Source organism: Doryrhamphus excisus, chromosome 3 (genome assembly GCF_030265055.1).
Source record: "Doryrhamphus excisus isolate RoL2022-K1 chromosome 3, RoL_Dexc_1.0, whole genome shotgun sequence".
Classification (NCBI taxonomy): Eukaryota; Metazoa; Chordata; class Actinopteri; order Syngnathiformes; family Syngnathidae; genus Doryrhamphus; species Doryrhamphus excisus.
The window spans coordinates 27,886,243-27,902,428 of NC_080468.1; the positions used below are offsets into that span (position 1 = coordinate 27,886,243).

At 41.7% G+C, this 16,186-nt stretch overlaps 1 protein-coding gene across 2 annotated transcripts; it reads right to left on the minus strand.

The window, feature by feature from the left end:
- Positions 1-46: 46 nt before the first annotated feature.
- Positions 47-13,791, minus strand: LOC131126029 (serine/threonine-protein phosphatase PP1-beta catalytic subunit). 2 transcript variants are annotated; one of them, XM_058068164.1, is made up of 8 exons: positions 13,549-13,791; positions 3,395-3,526; positions 3,086-3,316; positions 2,904-3,008; positions 2,764-2,835; positions 582-733; positions 385-519; positions 47-314 (listed from the first exon to the last, which is right to left on the minus strand). In XM_058068164.1, exons 1-8 carry the CDS (start codon positions 13,598-13,600, stop codon positions 210-212), a joined length of 984 nt encoding a protein of 327 aa, XP_057924147.1. In that variant the 5' UTR covers positions 13,601-13,791; the 3' UTR covers positions 47-209. The 2 variants fall into 2 exon arrangements, with proteins under 2 accessions (XP_057924147.1, XP_057924148.1); XM_058068165.1 differs by lacking the exon at positions 13,549-13,791 and adding an exon at positions 5,228-5,576.
- Between the last annotated feature and the right edge of the window lie 2,395 nt (positions 13,792-16,186).

The following is a 16,186-nucleotide window of genomic DNA, read 5'->3' on the forward strand; positions in this document are numbered from 1 at the left end:
GATTTAAGGCACTTTTTTATAAGATGTAAACACAAATGACTAGAGGTTGTGTTTTGTTTTAAACACTTTAATGTTTGAAGATTACACTGCGAACAAACAAAAGTGACAGCAATTCAGTTTGGGGGGATAAGAAAGAAAAAGGAAAGTAATATTAATCACTTTGTGTGCTGTGAGAAGCTGATAGACCATGTTGACCGTTCTTCTGTCCTTCATCGCTTCTTGGGAGGTTGCACTGTGCGGGGAGGAGTGACTGGTCGGCCAGAGTTCATACCCCCGTATTGGTACTTTGCTTTCTTCTCAGAGGGCTTCAGGATCTGAAAAAATATATATCAGAATTTAATGTGTGTGTGCTACTCCCTGTCTGGACAGAGTTTGTCCTGGCACCTGGAAGGAGCACATGAGGGTCTCATCCACGCTCATCATGCCACCAGCGTTGTCAAACTCGCCGCAGTAGTTTGGTGCGGAGAAGAGAGTCACTAGCTGCCTCTTGGCGAAGAACTCATAACCGTCTTCCACCACCTGGCGTCATCACACACTGTCACCGACTTGGGACTACAGAACTTCCAAATTTGATCATATACCTGGTGGGCCCTACAGATGAGGTCCAGGTCATGCCGGTTGAGGAACTTGCTGACCACATCGGCTCCGAATGTGAACGAGACCCCACGGTCGTTTTCGCCCCAGCCCTGCACATCCTTGTCAGGGTCTGACCACAGCAGGTCACACAGAAGGCCTGGAGGGTGGAAGAGACATTTTAAATCCTCTGCCCAAATCCCTGTGTGTATGTGTCATGTGTGTGTGTCTTGACGTGTGTACACTGCGTCCCCATTCCAGACCATAAAAGAGGATGTGTGGGAGAAGGAGCTGAGAGATGACCTTAAAAGGAGAAGAATCTGGTTTCATGGCAACAGACAGACAAACGTCTCACTCCTACAGCTTTTCTCAACATCAGGTGACATCCACGCTCTTCAACAGCACATACACTTATGATAACTACAATAATTTGACATTTACACTACACCAATATGGTTACGCAGTCTATGTTGGCTGATTTGGATAGATGTCCCGGCACCGCTCAGCGGCCGCCGCCAGGGGGTGCAGTTTCCGACCACAACGGACCGCCGAACAAAAAAAATGAGTGGAGGCACCGTTTGAATTTAAAACATCAGACGTGTTGCAACAGCGCCTCTTACTGGTGAATGGTGGCACGTGCAAGCTTCTATAGCAAGCGACATGGTGAGTGACGTTTTTGTACTAAAGATATTTGATTATGTCACGTTTACTGTGTTTATATTTTGTCATTTCCGATGTAAAATGAATTGAAAAGTGTTCATTCATTCATATGAGCCTATACTGCACTTTGGAGTAAATCTTTGTCCACGTTAATACACTTTCTTTTTGGAACCTAATTTGTAATCATTCATGCACAATATAGACTATCCCGTCACCAACGTCGACGCTCACCTGTCGTTCCTCCGTCAAACTGTGTTTGTTACAGGTAATATTTTAGGTTATGGTAACCATTTTGTTGTCAATATGCTCTTTCAAATTGTTGCTACGTGGCTTATGCTAACTGGTGGGCCTCATTAAGTGTAGCACACTACACCTGTGAGATGTGTTCAGGGCCATCACGTACATTTTGAGCGAGTTAACTTTTCCTGTTATGTAAATTGGATTATAAAGGATTTCATTGTTTTGTCAGTGCACCTATAAAACAAATTATAAAATGTGAAGGTTATTTTAAATTTGAATTAGAAACAATATACTGTACTATACGGTCAAAACTGACTGAAACACTTTTATAAAATGGAATTCAAGCTTCTGTGGCTCAGAACTTGGACATGGACAAAAAAATGGCGTTAATATATAATATATAGAATAGCATGTGATCAGAGGGAGGCTGGTGAAGTCAATAACCTGATCAACGTGAATGTTTTCATGCTTACATTTGATGAGCTCATTCTAAGGAGTTGAAAAATGTTTTGATTCCCAACATTATTTTTTGTGGTAGTTTTTTCCCACTTTTCTGACCTATAAATATTATTTATATTCTCGTGTTAAACCATGGCAAACTTTCAGATAATGAGGTTGCGAAAGGCTGTTACACAAGGCTCTGGATGTTGAGGCACCCTTGGCTGACACGTCTCTTCAACATTGCGTGGAAGTCTTTCGATTGGCAGACCGGGGTGGTGGTCCCTCTTTTTAGGAAGGGTGACCGGAGGATGGGTTCCAACTATAGGGGATCACACTCCTCAGCCTCCCTGAGAAAGTCTGTTCCAGGGTGCTGGAGATAAGGGTCCGTTGGTCAAACCTCTGCTACAAGAGGTTTGATGCGGTTTTTGGTGTGTAGTCCAAAATGGCTGAATTAATAAATAATTCCAGGAGTTTGTCCACATCTTTATGAATAGGATAAGATAAGCTAACATGTTTGTTACATGCAATAGCGTACAATCTTCATCAAACCAAATCACACCCAGGCAGGGGTGTTCGAAAACCTCGGGTCTCCTGTTCCTGAACAACCAAGGCAACAGAGGAGTGTCTCCAGAAGAAGCACATTAAGAACATTGACTTTAATCCCATTGAAAATTTGCGGAGAGAGCTGAGCAACAACATTGAAACCTTCTGTGTTTTGGGAAGTATCTGCAAAGACGAGTTGATAAAAATCCCTCCTGACCACCATGCATCCAGGATTTCTCCATCGACCACTAACTTATTTCTCTAGTCACCCACTGGTGAATTATAGCAGGCTACCGGTTAACGTACCTGTGTCTGGCACGTCTGTCGGTCTCATGATGCGTCTGATCTGCTCCATCGACTGCAGATCCGGAGAGAGACCTGAAAGACATGACATCATCACCAGCTGCTTTACAGCCCCCCTAAAACCCGCATATCATGCAACATACCTCCGTGACAACAGAAGATCTTCTCGTCCACTATGGCAGCAATGGGCAAACAGTTGAAGCAGTCAGTGAATGTCTTCCACAGCTTGATGTTGAACCTGCGTTTACCTGAGTGACGAATAAAAGAGAACAATGAGTCAGGAGGTCAGGGTGTAGAAATACCTCATTGAGGAACGTGTGCTTACACTCATCATAGAAGCCGTAGATGCGGTTGATGGAGGCGCACTCATGGTTGCCCCGTAACAGGAAGAAGTTCTCAGGATACTTGATCTTGTAGGCCAGCAGTAGGCAGATGGTCTCCAGCGACTGTTTCCCTCTGTCCACGTAGTCGCCAAGGAACAGGTAGTTGGCCTCTGGAGGGAAGCCACCATACTCGAAGAGCCTCAGTAGGTCTGTGTACTGCCCGTGGATATCCCCTGCATGGAGGAGGATCCATAAGGGACCGACTGATCACAGCGTAGCATGGAAGGATGGTTGACAGGCGGGGGACTCACCACAGATTTTGAGTGGCGCCTCCAGCTCCAGAAGGATGGGCTGACTGAGGAAGATCTCGCGGGACTTGATGCAGAGGCCACGCACCTCGGCTTCTGTCATCTGGACAATCTTCCCTGGACGACATCCTCGCACTAGGAGGTGAGAGCAGCGTTAGAAGACACTTTTTGTCTCCTCCGCTAATGGTGGGCAAAACCGTTCATTTCAGTAAAAAGATCTGTTCATTTTGGTTGATTGGTCGTAACCCTTTGATCTCCCCCTGTGCATAGACACGGTTAGCCGTGTCGAGTTCGTCCGTTCACTCGCGTTCACGTTTGTTCCGACTCAACAGCGCAACAACATGTGAAGACTAGTGGTGTGTCGGTCATGAACGAATGAGTCAAAAGAACTAGTTCTTTTTTGTGAACGGAATGAACGAAGTCACCAAGGTCTCTCGGTCTTTCAGTTAGCTAACCCCACCCACCCACAGTGCGAGGCGCGACGATAGGTTAAAACAGGCAAGCATGCAGATAGTCCCGCCCTGCAAAAGGAACAGTGACCTGACTCTCCAGCCAATCAAAAAAAGCATTTGCAACTGAACGGACTGACACAGGGTGCAAAAATGTAGACTCTCCAAAAACTAGACACTAATTGAATTAGAATTGAATATTTTCCTGACATTTCTTCATTTGCATATATTTATTTATTTATTGAATAACTGCATGCATGACTGAACACAGGCCATTATAAGGTGGGCAAAAAAACCAAAAATTCATTCATTCATTTTCTACCGCGTATCCTCATGAGGGTCGCGGGGGTGCTGGAGCCTATCCCAGCTGTCTTCAGGCGAGAGGCGGGGTACACCCTGGACTGGTGGCCAGCCAATCACAGGGCACATATAGACAAACAACCATTCACACTCACATTCATACCTATGGACAATTTGGAGTCGCCAATTAACCTAGCATGTTTTTGGAATGTGGGAGGAAACCGGAGTACCCGGAGAAAACCCACGCATGCACGGAAAGAACATGCAAACTCCACACAGGCTCCAGCTTACCCCCACAACACTAATGAAGATGAGCGGTATAAAAAAATGGATAGATAGATGGATGGAAAAGATAAGGACTTTTAAAATGTCAAATCAGTAAGAACCCTGCTGAAATATCTGCTGCATTCAAGCACCAGAGATACTTTTCCTACTAAATGATTAATGTGTTTTTATTCAATTTTCATTTGTGTCGTACAAGAGGAACAACAATGCTGCACACCTGAACGGTGAAACCTGAAGAGCGAGACCCAGACTTAACCAGGTAGCTGTCAACAGAGCAATTTCACACCCGTCCCTCCCTCCCTCCCTCCCTCCCTCCGAGCACAGTGATGACGTATGCAGGCCAAGCACTTGGCTCAACTGACAGTCAGGCTTGATATAACACACACAGAGATCCCCTTTCAGTCACTGGGTTGAAGTGGCTGCAGCACACTCCGCTATTTGTCAGCCATGTTCTCCATACACACAGTGACCTTGAATGCAAGATCGTAGCACTACCAGCTCATTAGGTTGTATCTCAGCACATCTTTTATGTGATACCTGCAGTACCTCTGGTGACCATTAGGACAACAAACTCTCACCCTTCATTCATTCATTTACTATGCCAGGGGTCTCAAACTCAATTTACCTGGGGGCCACCGGAGCTAGGTTCTGGGTGAAGCCGGGCCGCATCAGGTTTTCAAAAAAACCAACACGCATTTATTAAAAACTGGGAAAAAAATCAATAAAAAAACTATGTGCCTTCTTTTGTATTAGCGTTTGCTTGCTAACTTGCTAACTGCTAGCACTGTGTGTATCCACTCACTCCGTCGTCCCCACCTCCACGTACTGGGACAAAGAGGCTGAATAGCTGGCAGGAGGTTCGCTCTCTCCTTTCATTCCACTATAGAACCAATGTGCACTGACACATGCAGAGTGAACCCTCTTGTCATCCAGCCTGTATGATATAGAGAAACAAGCAAAACAAACAGGCATATATCCATGCATCCATTTTCTATGCCGCTTAGTCACAAGGGTCACGGTGTATGCTGTAGCCTACAGGCATATATGCACATGTCAATTTATTGAGGTTGGGCTGCACGGTGGTGAGTGGTTAGCGCGCAGGCCACACAGCTCAGGGCAGGGTTTTCTCTGGGTATACTGCATTCCAAAAACATGCTAGGTTAATTGGCGACTCCGAATTGTCCATAGGTATGAATGTGAGTGTGAATGGTTTGTTTATATGTGCCCTGTGATTGGCTGGCCACCAGTCCAGAGTGTACCCCGCCTCTCGCCAAGGACAGCTGAGCTGACAGCTCCAGCATGCCCGCAACCCTTGCAAGGATAAGCGGTACAGAAAATGGATGTATGGAATTTATTGAGGTGGCAAAATTAGCGACTTTGTTTTTTTTTAATATTGTTAATTTATCGATTATCGTGACAGGCCGAGGCGGGAGTCTAATTTTTCTTTTGGTAGGTTGCATGTTTATATAGCCATAGAACACAACATTCTGTTCAGTCAAAAAAAAAAATCAGGTTGAATTGGCGATAAACCCCAGCGAAAGTTGTCTGAATCTCCTTACAGATCGTGAGTGGAAGCTAGCAGGGTTTGCTTGTGTGGTTGCGTGTGTAGGACTTGGGCTCAATGAGTATATTTTCAGCATATTGTATTTTACGGCTTTAATGTAAGGAACGATTTACAGTGCCCGGTGACCACATGGAAGTTCTGAATGAAAAAATATGAGACGTAGGGCTGCACGATAGTGGTAATTAGTGCAATATGCGATATGGGTGTCTAATTTTGCGCTAACTATATTATTGCAATATTTTTTTCTTCCCCTAAAAATATAATCTGCATGAACCATATTTTTAAAAATCGATCTAAACAACAGAAAACAAGCAATTAAGCTCACAACTCAATTACTTTCAAATGTAAAAGAACAAATGTTTACATTTATGTTGAGTCTTGCCCAAAGTTGCTTATTCCATTATTTTGCAGACAAACTAAAAATGACTCAAGCATTTCAAACGCTGCATTTACTTGCATTAAAACACATGAATATGTTCATGTGTATTTTTCATTGTTTTTCATGCAAACTGGAAAGAATTTGATGCAAAAGCTTTCACAAAACCTTACCTGGAAAAATACAATCTTTAACCTTAAAGTGCAGCCTGCAAGCATTTTGAAGCAGAAGCTTTGCCGTTTTGTTCCTATAATATAAACATTTTTAAACTTCCCATTCACCAAATTGTACACAATTCCCAAAGATCAACCGTATATCGCAATCAACGGGCTGGTGACCCCTACACTGTGCTCTAGTGCATGCCTTTTCTGTCACAAACCAAAGCGTTTTACTGCTTTATCGACATTGGCACATGACGGCTCACTGGCTGTGAACTAGCATTGGCTACACATGGGAGGCTTGCATGATGGAGCCCAAACCCAGCATTCATCAACTGTGAGTGCTAGTGTGCAGACTTATGCCACACAACAGCCTGAAAACATTTGTAATTTCTCCAAGTAGATTGCATTCATAGGCATTTAATAACAGGAATGTACTATCTTACAATGCTTTTTGTAGTATATTTTTGGTTTGTTCTTAAGCACATTTGCAGCAAAGTAAAAGCAGAAAAGAGAAAAGTATTACAAGGTTGGCTTCTCTCCTGCGTGGCTGCTTTCCAAACGAGGTATAGGAGGTCAACTATTTCTCCACTCATTTTAGAGAGGTTCATCTGAAGAGCGAGCAAACCAGACCATATATGGGTGTCGCTGCATGGTGGGGGATCAGGAAGTGAGCTGCCAGGGCCCTAAGAGGGAGTGCTGATGGAATGAGTGCGAGTCTAACTAGTGCACTGAGCGAACACCACTATCAGTAAACAGAAGGACTGACCTGCATTAGTCAAAGTGTCAGAATGTGTTTCCCGTCTGAGAAAGAATATAGCTGTATCAACTGAATGAGCTTCTATTAGGTCAAGAAGCGATGACTGTGCATCACTGTGATAGAAGTTGAACACGCCCTCTTGCAGTGAGCCAAACGCAATGGCATTTCTGCACAGGCCCTTGTGTTTCCATGCTGGCATTTCCCCGTCGCAAGCAAATGAGCGTCTTTGTGAGGCTGAAGAACGAAACAGGGGAGGTCGGGGAGTGGGAGAAGTTGGGAGACAAAAGGTCTGGAGGCAGTCCAGAAGAGGGTTCATCGACCCCCTTTTGCCGGTGCCCGTGCCAGGGGGTGAGTGCTCCTGCGGCACACAGTCTCCGCAATTGTTTGCAAAACACCAGGCTATGCCAGCAGAATGTAGAGTTACAGATCCAAAATAGTATCAGAGGAGGAAAAAAACAATGGGAAACAATCCTTAGACACAGTATGCTACATCTCATTAAAATGGAAAAAAATAAAGATGAGTTGTACACTTTGAGATTCTACATCTCAAGTTGTACATCAATCCATTAATCTAATTTAAACGGGACCTATCATGCTAATTTTTCAACCCTTTGTATTGACTTATGGTCTCCAATAGAGAAGCTGCACACAATAACCTGCACAGAAAACCTTTTAGATTTTGCAGAATCTGCACTTATTCCAGCTGTATTTCGCCACAACGGTCTGATTTAATTTATCCCACCCACGACCCACCTCTGGGCATGCCCACTCTGCTGTGATGGTCACACAGTGCTTCCTAACTATGAACCATATAAGGTTGACCATCACCAAGGGGCAGTTTTACCACGCATTTTGAAACCGAGCGTTTTGAGCCATCCCAAACTTCTTTCAGGGCTCACTACCCAAACTTTGGCATCGTTTAACACGAGAATACAACATTCTAACTACATTTTTGGTCAGAAAAGTGGAAAAAGCAGAATAGGTCTCATTTAAGTCAATATATGCTAAGCTAAAATAGCCACATCTTTGTGTATAGATGTCTATAGATGACAAAGCAAATAATTCTATTTAATTTAATTTTGTTCAGCTTTTTTATTTTAGCACTTATTTTACATATTTCATCACCATCAATTGTGTGTTTTATAGTTTCAGTAAACTAGTAAAGTACTAGTAAAATCACTGTTAAATAAATGCAAAAATCCAACATTTTTGCCCAGTATATGGTTGTAGTGTTGAGAGATGGGAAATTTGGCATGATACAGTAGGCTAGCAGCAAAAAATAACAAGGATGATGATGTTTAGAACAATGGAACCCACTTAAAGGGGAACTGCACTTTCTTAGAATTTTGGCCATCATTTAAAACCTGAAACATGAACACATATTTCTTTCACTTTTCTGTGCTTTATAATGCAAAAAAACAAGTTAATATGAGCTGGCTAAGAATGCACCTTATTGGGACACACCTAAAAACAGCCCTCTAAAAACGTTTTATATACATGCTATGATCATGCAAGAACATGTACATTGATGATAACATGTAATACTTACTGTATCTTGCCATATTTTGATGCTTTAAAACATTACTATATCATCAATTTATGATGCCTCTTTCTTCCAGGCAGAAAATATTACTAGGCAAATCAGGCAATAGTGAAACATACACACACACAAAACAATTACTTACAATGTACACTCTGATTGGGATGCCGACTGATGGAATAGCTGTATGTTTCAGCACAAGACGTGTGCTGCCTGTTGAGCTGGTAAATTAAAAATAATCCTTGTGTAAAAAAAAACAAAAAACGCTGAGAACTTTCAGAACGTTCGGACAAAGTAGCTGTTAGCATCAAAGTAGCCGTGTCTCTATGACGTTCATTTTAGCTACCTCATATTAAATTGTTTTCTCACATTATAATGCACAAAAATGTATATTCATGTTTCACATAAGGATTGTGAATGATGGGCAAATTCCAAAAGAGTGCACTTCCCCTTTAAGTCGTCCCCGCTTATGTCATCAAATCTAACAATATGGACTCAACAAGCCTGGGTCCTCTGTTCTTTGTATTACTAAAATTAACACATGGTCGACTGCTTCTGTTTACATAAAGTTAAAGACCCAAGGAAGGTAATTTCAATGCAAAATCGGTTTCTGTCAACATGATGTTTCAGTAGGGGTGTCACATGATCTCATGAGATCTCATGTCATCACACAATAAATGAAAATTAACTAAATTTTGCCAGCCTCCATACATAACATATACGTACATATACATGCAATACATATTTTCCTTGTCTCTCGCCTCCAAACAGGCAGAAAAGGATGCACTCTGCGCATTGGTTCAGCACCTAAACACTTCATACATATATTCAACGGCGAACAAGTGACACTTTACAGTTGCTCTGTCTCTTTAAGAGAGGTGGGGCCGTTAGCATACACACACAGCAAAAAAGTGGAGCGACGTGAGGAGCAATCTAAGGTAACGAGGGGAAATTATGCTTGCAAAACTAAATGCCACAGCACCACCATCGTGGGAATATAAATACGGAGCAAGGTGAACCCGTCAACACGGACAAGCCAGTATGTAGAATTCATTCATAAGTGGTAGCAACATGAAAGGGAACAACAAAACAAACTGGCCCACCTCAGACATATCACAGTTTTCCAATCTGGGGGAAAAGACTCCACATTGACTTTCTCCCGACACACAGCTCTTTTATACAATTGAAAAGCCAGCATTTCAACAAATGCAGCAAATGTTAGACAGTACAAATTAACAATTCAAATACCTAGATTATGAAAAATAGTCAATAAAAAACTTTTTTTCCTGCTTTGTGAAAATATTTATTCATTAGCTTTTCAAAAGTAAACATTTGTAGTGAAAGTGTACTCCTGTAGAAATAAACTTATTAAACATATTAAAGTTGATTGGGGTCAAGTGGTTAGTGCGCAGACCTCACAGCTAGGAGACCAGAGTTCAAGTCCACCCTCGGCCATCTCTGTGTGGAGTTGGCATGTTCTCCCCGTGCATGCGTGGGTTTTCTCCGGGTACTCCGGTTTCCTCCCACATTCCAAAAACATGCTAGGTTAATTGGCCACTCCAAATTGTCCATAGGTATGAATGTGAGTGTGAATGGTTGTTTGTCTATATGTGCCCTGTGATTGGCTGGCGACCAGTCCAGGGTGATACACAACAGCAGCGACAACACGATGTCTGCCCTCATTGGGATGGCTGTGTCTTCCAGCACAAGACGTGTGCTCCAGTCCTTAGTAAAAAATGCAAACCAGCATCTTGTTGAGTCTGGGTAGCAAAATCGAGAGCTGGGTATCCACTCTTCCGTCTGTGAATGATGCTGATACTAGCGATTAGCCACTCGTCTTGTTTGTTAACTAGTATCAATACATACATTAATTTCTACCGCTTATCCTCGCGAGGGTCACGGGGTGCGGAGCCTATCCCAGCTGTCTTCGGGCGAGAGGCGGGGTACACCCTGGACTGGTTGCCAGCCAATCACAGGGCACATATAGACAAACAACCATTCACACTCACATTCATACCTATGGACAATTTGGAGTCGCCAATTAACCTAGCATGTTTTAGGAATGTGGGAGGAAGCCGGAGTACCCAAAGTAAACCCATGCACGGGGAGAACATGGAAACTCCACACAGAGATGCCCGAGGGTGGAATCGAACTCCTAGTTGTGTGGCATATCATATCAAACAATTCATGGATAAGTTCATTTAATCGAAAAAAAATCCAGTTAGCGCATGATTTAAACCATCCCAGATATTTTGACCCTTACTTTTCAAAGCATCAAAATTGAAACAGGGAATTGGAATCGGAACCGGAATAGTTCAAATTGCCCAACCTGAATCACCTCCCTTACAAAAAAAGTATTAATAGGTTGTTGCTATCAGACTTGAAGTTTTATAAAAACATGTAACTACGTCTTTGGTGCATTTTGTGTTCAGCCATGTTGTCATTGACTAATATTTAAATTTGTTTATGATCTGAAACATAAGAGTGACAAACATGCAAAAAATGAAATCAGGAAAGGGACAAACAACTTTTTCACACCACCGTGAAATACCATATCAAAACAGAATTACAAATGGAAGAAAATGAATTCAACAACATCCGTAGGTTTCTTATCGGCCAGTCACAATTGCAATGGAGCTTTTCATTTTCGATATCGATTATGTTGACAACCGCTAATGTTGATGTGAGTCAGCCAGTCCAAGGGGCGTCGACATAAACAGGTTCTACTGTACTAAAGTTATTAACAGCACAAGTGAGGTCAAATACTGTCACTGTGGGCCGGAATTGTAAAATGTCAGTGAATCAGGTTGAGCCAGTTGGCTGCCGGGAAACCAGACACATGAAAGCATGTTGCTGTGACCAAACACCTCAGATATCACATTTTTAGCTTGTTTGCCTCAGGTTGCATCTATTCTGAACTAAGGATGGACCGATACATCGACCAGCTGATATATCGGGCTGATATTTGCGTTCTTTACTTGAATCAGTATCGGCCGATACGCGCGTGGGTTCGCCGATGTATTTTTCCGCCGAATGATTTACAGCTTTGCAGCTTTGTGTTGACAGAAATGTTGTGCACATGGTTAATCTTTATTCCTTTTAAAGTTGATAATGCTGTTTAAATGTGTGTTTAAGAAAGCATTTACATGTGTTTATACATATTTGTTATCATTATCATTTTTTCATGTAAATTGAGGGAGCAAAAGCAGTATCGGCCACAAATATCGACCCTAGCAAAAGTATCAGCATCGGCCCAAAAAAAAACATATCGGTCGATCCCTATTCTGAACCACCATTGTGTCTTAAAGCTTTGTAACTGATTGTGGTATTCCTATTTACACACAGAAAGAAGAATGGTGGCCACTTTGACTCAGGTTTGGTTAAAAACTGATGCCCACCCATAAAAACACTCACCTACTCAGGGTGTGAACGTGTCACCATGGGGGTTTATGTTCATTTGTATCAGGGACAGCTGCTGACATTTAATAAGAGCAGCATCTATCTGCTGTCACCGTTGAAACTAAAAACGTGTATAGATATAAAAATGTGTGTGTGTGTGTATACACTGAAGTGTTGGCCATAATAAAACATGAATAAAGTCAACATATACATATTTTGAAAATTAAGTCATGCATGCCAGAATAAAGTTGGAATTTAAAGGACAACTGCAGCTTTTAAAGAGCACAAGAAGGCAACACAGACTGCATCATCAGTGTGATATCTTTAAATGTCCATTTGAGAGGGAATTACGTGCTGTGTATTGTGTAAATATTGCAGCTGTGAAGCAAAGTTCGCATGTAAACACAACAAACCACGTGACATCCCCATCAGGGCACAGTACCCAGTCTGGAAAACCATAGTCTCTTACAAATATAACACCAGGACCGCCGAAAAAATGCAACATTACAACTACACGGACTACTTGTCTTTTAAAAACATGACAACTTTCTAGGAATCACCCATTCAGACACCAGACTGACAAAATGCAACAGACGCCTGTCAAAGAGTAGGTTTTTGTTATTTACCGACGCCAAACAACTGTGTGGACACTTCCGGTATACTTCATTAACCCAGTGGCTCTTTTAAAGTGCTTTAAAAAACATTAAACATTTTAGGAAACCCCATTTCAGCGCCAGACCCCGTTAGGAAAGCCTGCGTTTCGACTCAGGACGGGCAAAATGTAACAGGAGCTTGACATTTATTTTATTTATTTTACAAAACCAAACAACTGTGGATACTTATTGCCGTACCTCATTAACCCTGTGACTCCCCTGTGTTTTTAAAAACATGACAACTTTTTAGTAGTGACGCCAACCACAATGTTCCCGCCCATCAACCAGTGTGTTAATTTCAACATAGGAAGCTTTATAAGAATACATTTACTTTGTATTATACATAATGTACTAATACTGTTGCTATATTACGTTAATAACAAGAGTACCGGTGACATTCGCCGACACTCGACCGTATTGGGGTACTAACAGTATGCGGCTAACAGTCCACGTAAACAACACGGTGCAAAGACGACAGAAATCATATTAAATACAAATATAGTAAACTGAAGTCTTAAATGCCGACTAAAGGTGTGGCTAAGACATATTTTCACCTCGGCGACGGTTACACGCATTTAGCTAGTCGTCCCTGCTTCAATACGGATCCATTAAAAGCAATTCATGGCTAAAATAGCACACAATCCGCTGTGGAAAAAAGGCGACTTAGACTCACCCTCCAAAAGCCTGGAAATCAACGAGTCGACATCCAACTCCCCCTCCGCCATTTCTGTTCGGAGGAGCTCGCTTCCACTGCAGAGAGAGTGAGAGGAGGCTCGGAAAGGCACCGCCTCACCGCCCCCAAACGCACCGCCAACCTACACCCATTCCGCCGGTTTATGACATTTATCGCACGCTTTTATAACCCTTTGAACACGTAAACACAATAACACGACGAGGGGCGCCCAAAGACCTGTCACAAGTACACCGAGGGTCATCCGAGTCGAGTATTTTTTATATGACGTATTTATACATAGTGTTAATTGGGACCATTTGTGGTATCCTATCATTTTTATGGGTTCCTGAAGGCATCATTTAGCTAGTCCATTTGCAACAAGTTACAGTAATAACTCGACGAGTGAGATGATAACATATATACTGACATTATGATATGTATATATTTTTATTTTAAAATATAAAGTACAATAGAAATGAATGCATGGGTAGTGTGAAATAAAGGCATGGTGACGTGTTATATACGTTTAAATGTTGTCACGCAAGCAGTGTTTGGTTTACTTGCATACGGTGACATCTAGTGGCTAAAAAATGTACTAGTGTTTCTCGGTATACTGTCCGAGTCGATGTAGGGTTACTTACAAGTAGAGGTCGGATCCTGAAATACATAAAATACAGCAAAAAAAATATTCAATAGAATAATTGAATACGTCTTTAAAATCTGTCTTCTTTGGCGAACTTTTATCCCTGTGCTTGTCTTGCACACTGGGTGGTGTTGAAGGAAGTAGACGCAGGCTTTCTAGGAGGCGGAAGTCTCAATAATCATTGTCTAAGCATATCCTTTCACGTGTTAAAGCAGCGGTCTCAAACACGCGGCCCGCGGGCCAAATGTGGCCCGCAGGACACTAGTTTGAGGCCCCCGCCTTGATATGAAAGTTTAATGTTCGTGCGGCCCGCGCAAGTTTGATATGGATGCTGTATGGTATCATGTACCCAGAAAAAAATTATTACATTTGATTAATGTTCATGTTAAAGGTTAAATAACTGTTAATAGTTATCCTCCCTATCCGCGTGGAAGTGGTACGTTTTTGGCTATTTAAGTTTCAAGGAAATAACTTGAAGGCTACCGTTTAGGTCGTTAGCTCTCTAGTTTGCGAGTTAGCATGTGTCTCAAGACCCTGCAGTTGCGCAATATGTTGTAAATAAAAAGAGAATAAATGTGACTATAGTCGTGTTTTGTCATGTCTACAGGGCTCTAATAATGCTTTGTTCATTTTAATCTGAAAAAAATCATTTGTCTACCCACCAACTATATGTGGTTTCTTAAGTTTTTATTATTTGCCGTTTTATTATTATTATTATATTTATTTATTTATTACTGATTGATTGATTTTCTTTATTCTTGATTTGTTTAGTTATTTTTCATCTTATTTTGTGTAGAAAAATAAAAATTAAGATATTTGAGAACAGTGGAATGTTTTATCAGAGCATTTCTTGTAGAAAATTGGAACCAAGGCGATGTTTTTTTAAATTTTTTTGATTTTAATAAATGCGTTTTTTTGTTGTTTTTTTTTTTTTGGAAAACCTGATGCGGCCCAGTCTCACCCAGACCCGAGCTCCAGTGGCCCCCAAGTAAATTGAGTTTGAGCCCCCTGTGTTAAAGAGCATGCAGCCAATGTTGACTTCTCCAGATGTCTTCGTAGATGTCTAATTTCACTTTCACTTTGTTTTACACCCTGCAACCAGACGGATCTGCCTCACTGCCTCGGAGGTTTAAGTTAAATACAATGGAACTTAGTGTCATTAATTTCTTCCAGCAGGTCCGACTCAAGTCAAAACACACTCTAATCAAATCAGTTTTCCAAAAAGAAATCCCATTTTGTTAATACAAAATATGTTCTATGTTGTTTTACATATACAGAACAAATTTAGTTACATATAAATAACGAATTAAATGGATAAATGAAAATTGAAAGCTACTTTAACCTTCATTGAATATGTCATTGTTGGCAAAGACGCCATGTGGCAGTGAGCTCCACATGGACACCACCTTCATGTTTAGTTATGAGTTATTCCTTGAATTCAATATTGTTTCTCACCTCGTCCCTTCCTATATGTTTTGATTAAAATTTTACTCAATACAAGTACAAATACTTTTCTTACCTCAACAAATACAAATATAAATACAAATACAGGCTGCGTTGCACACCCCTACAGGGTTATTAAACTGTGGAAAAACCATCAGAGAGAGCAGAATGGGGCCTAAACAGCACAACAGAAACACCAAAAAACACAGAAACATAAGGAAAGGCATTTTCTTCTGTAATATCATTCTAATTTTGAAACCTTCATATATTCTAGGTTCATTGTACATGCAGTGAACTATTCAAAACCTGTCTTAATTTAGATTTTTATGGCAAAGAGCCGGGCGGCACGGCGGCCTAGTGGTTAGTGCGCAGACCTCACAGCTAGGAGACCAGGGTTCAATTCCACCCTCGGCCATCTCTGTGTGGAGTTTGCATGTTCTCCCCGTGCATGCGTGGGTTTTCTCCGGGTACTCCGGTTTCCTCCCACATTCCAAAAACATGCTAGGTTAATTGGCCACTCCAAATTGTCCATAGGTATGAATGCGAGTGTGA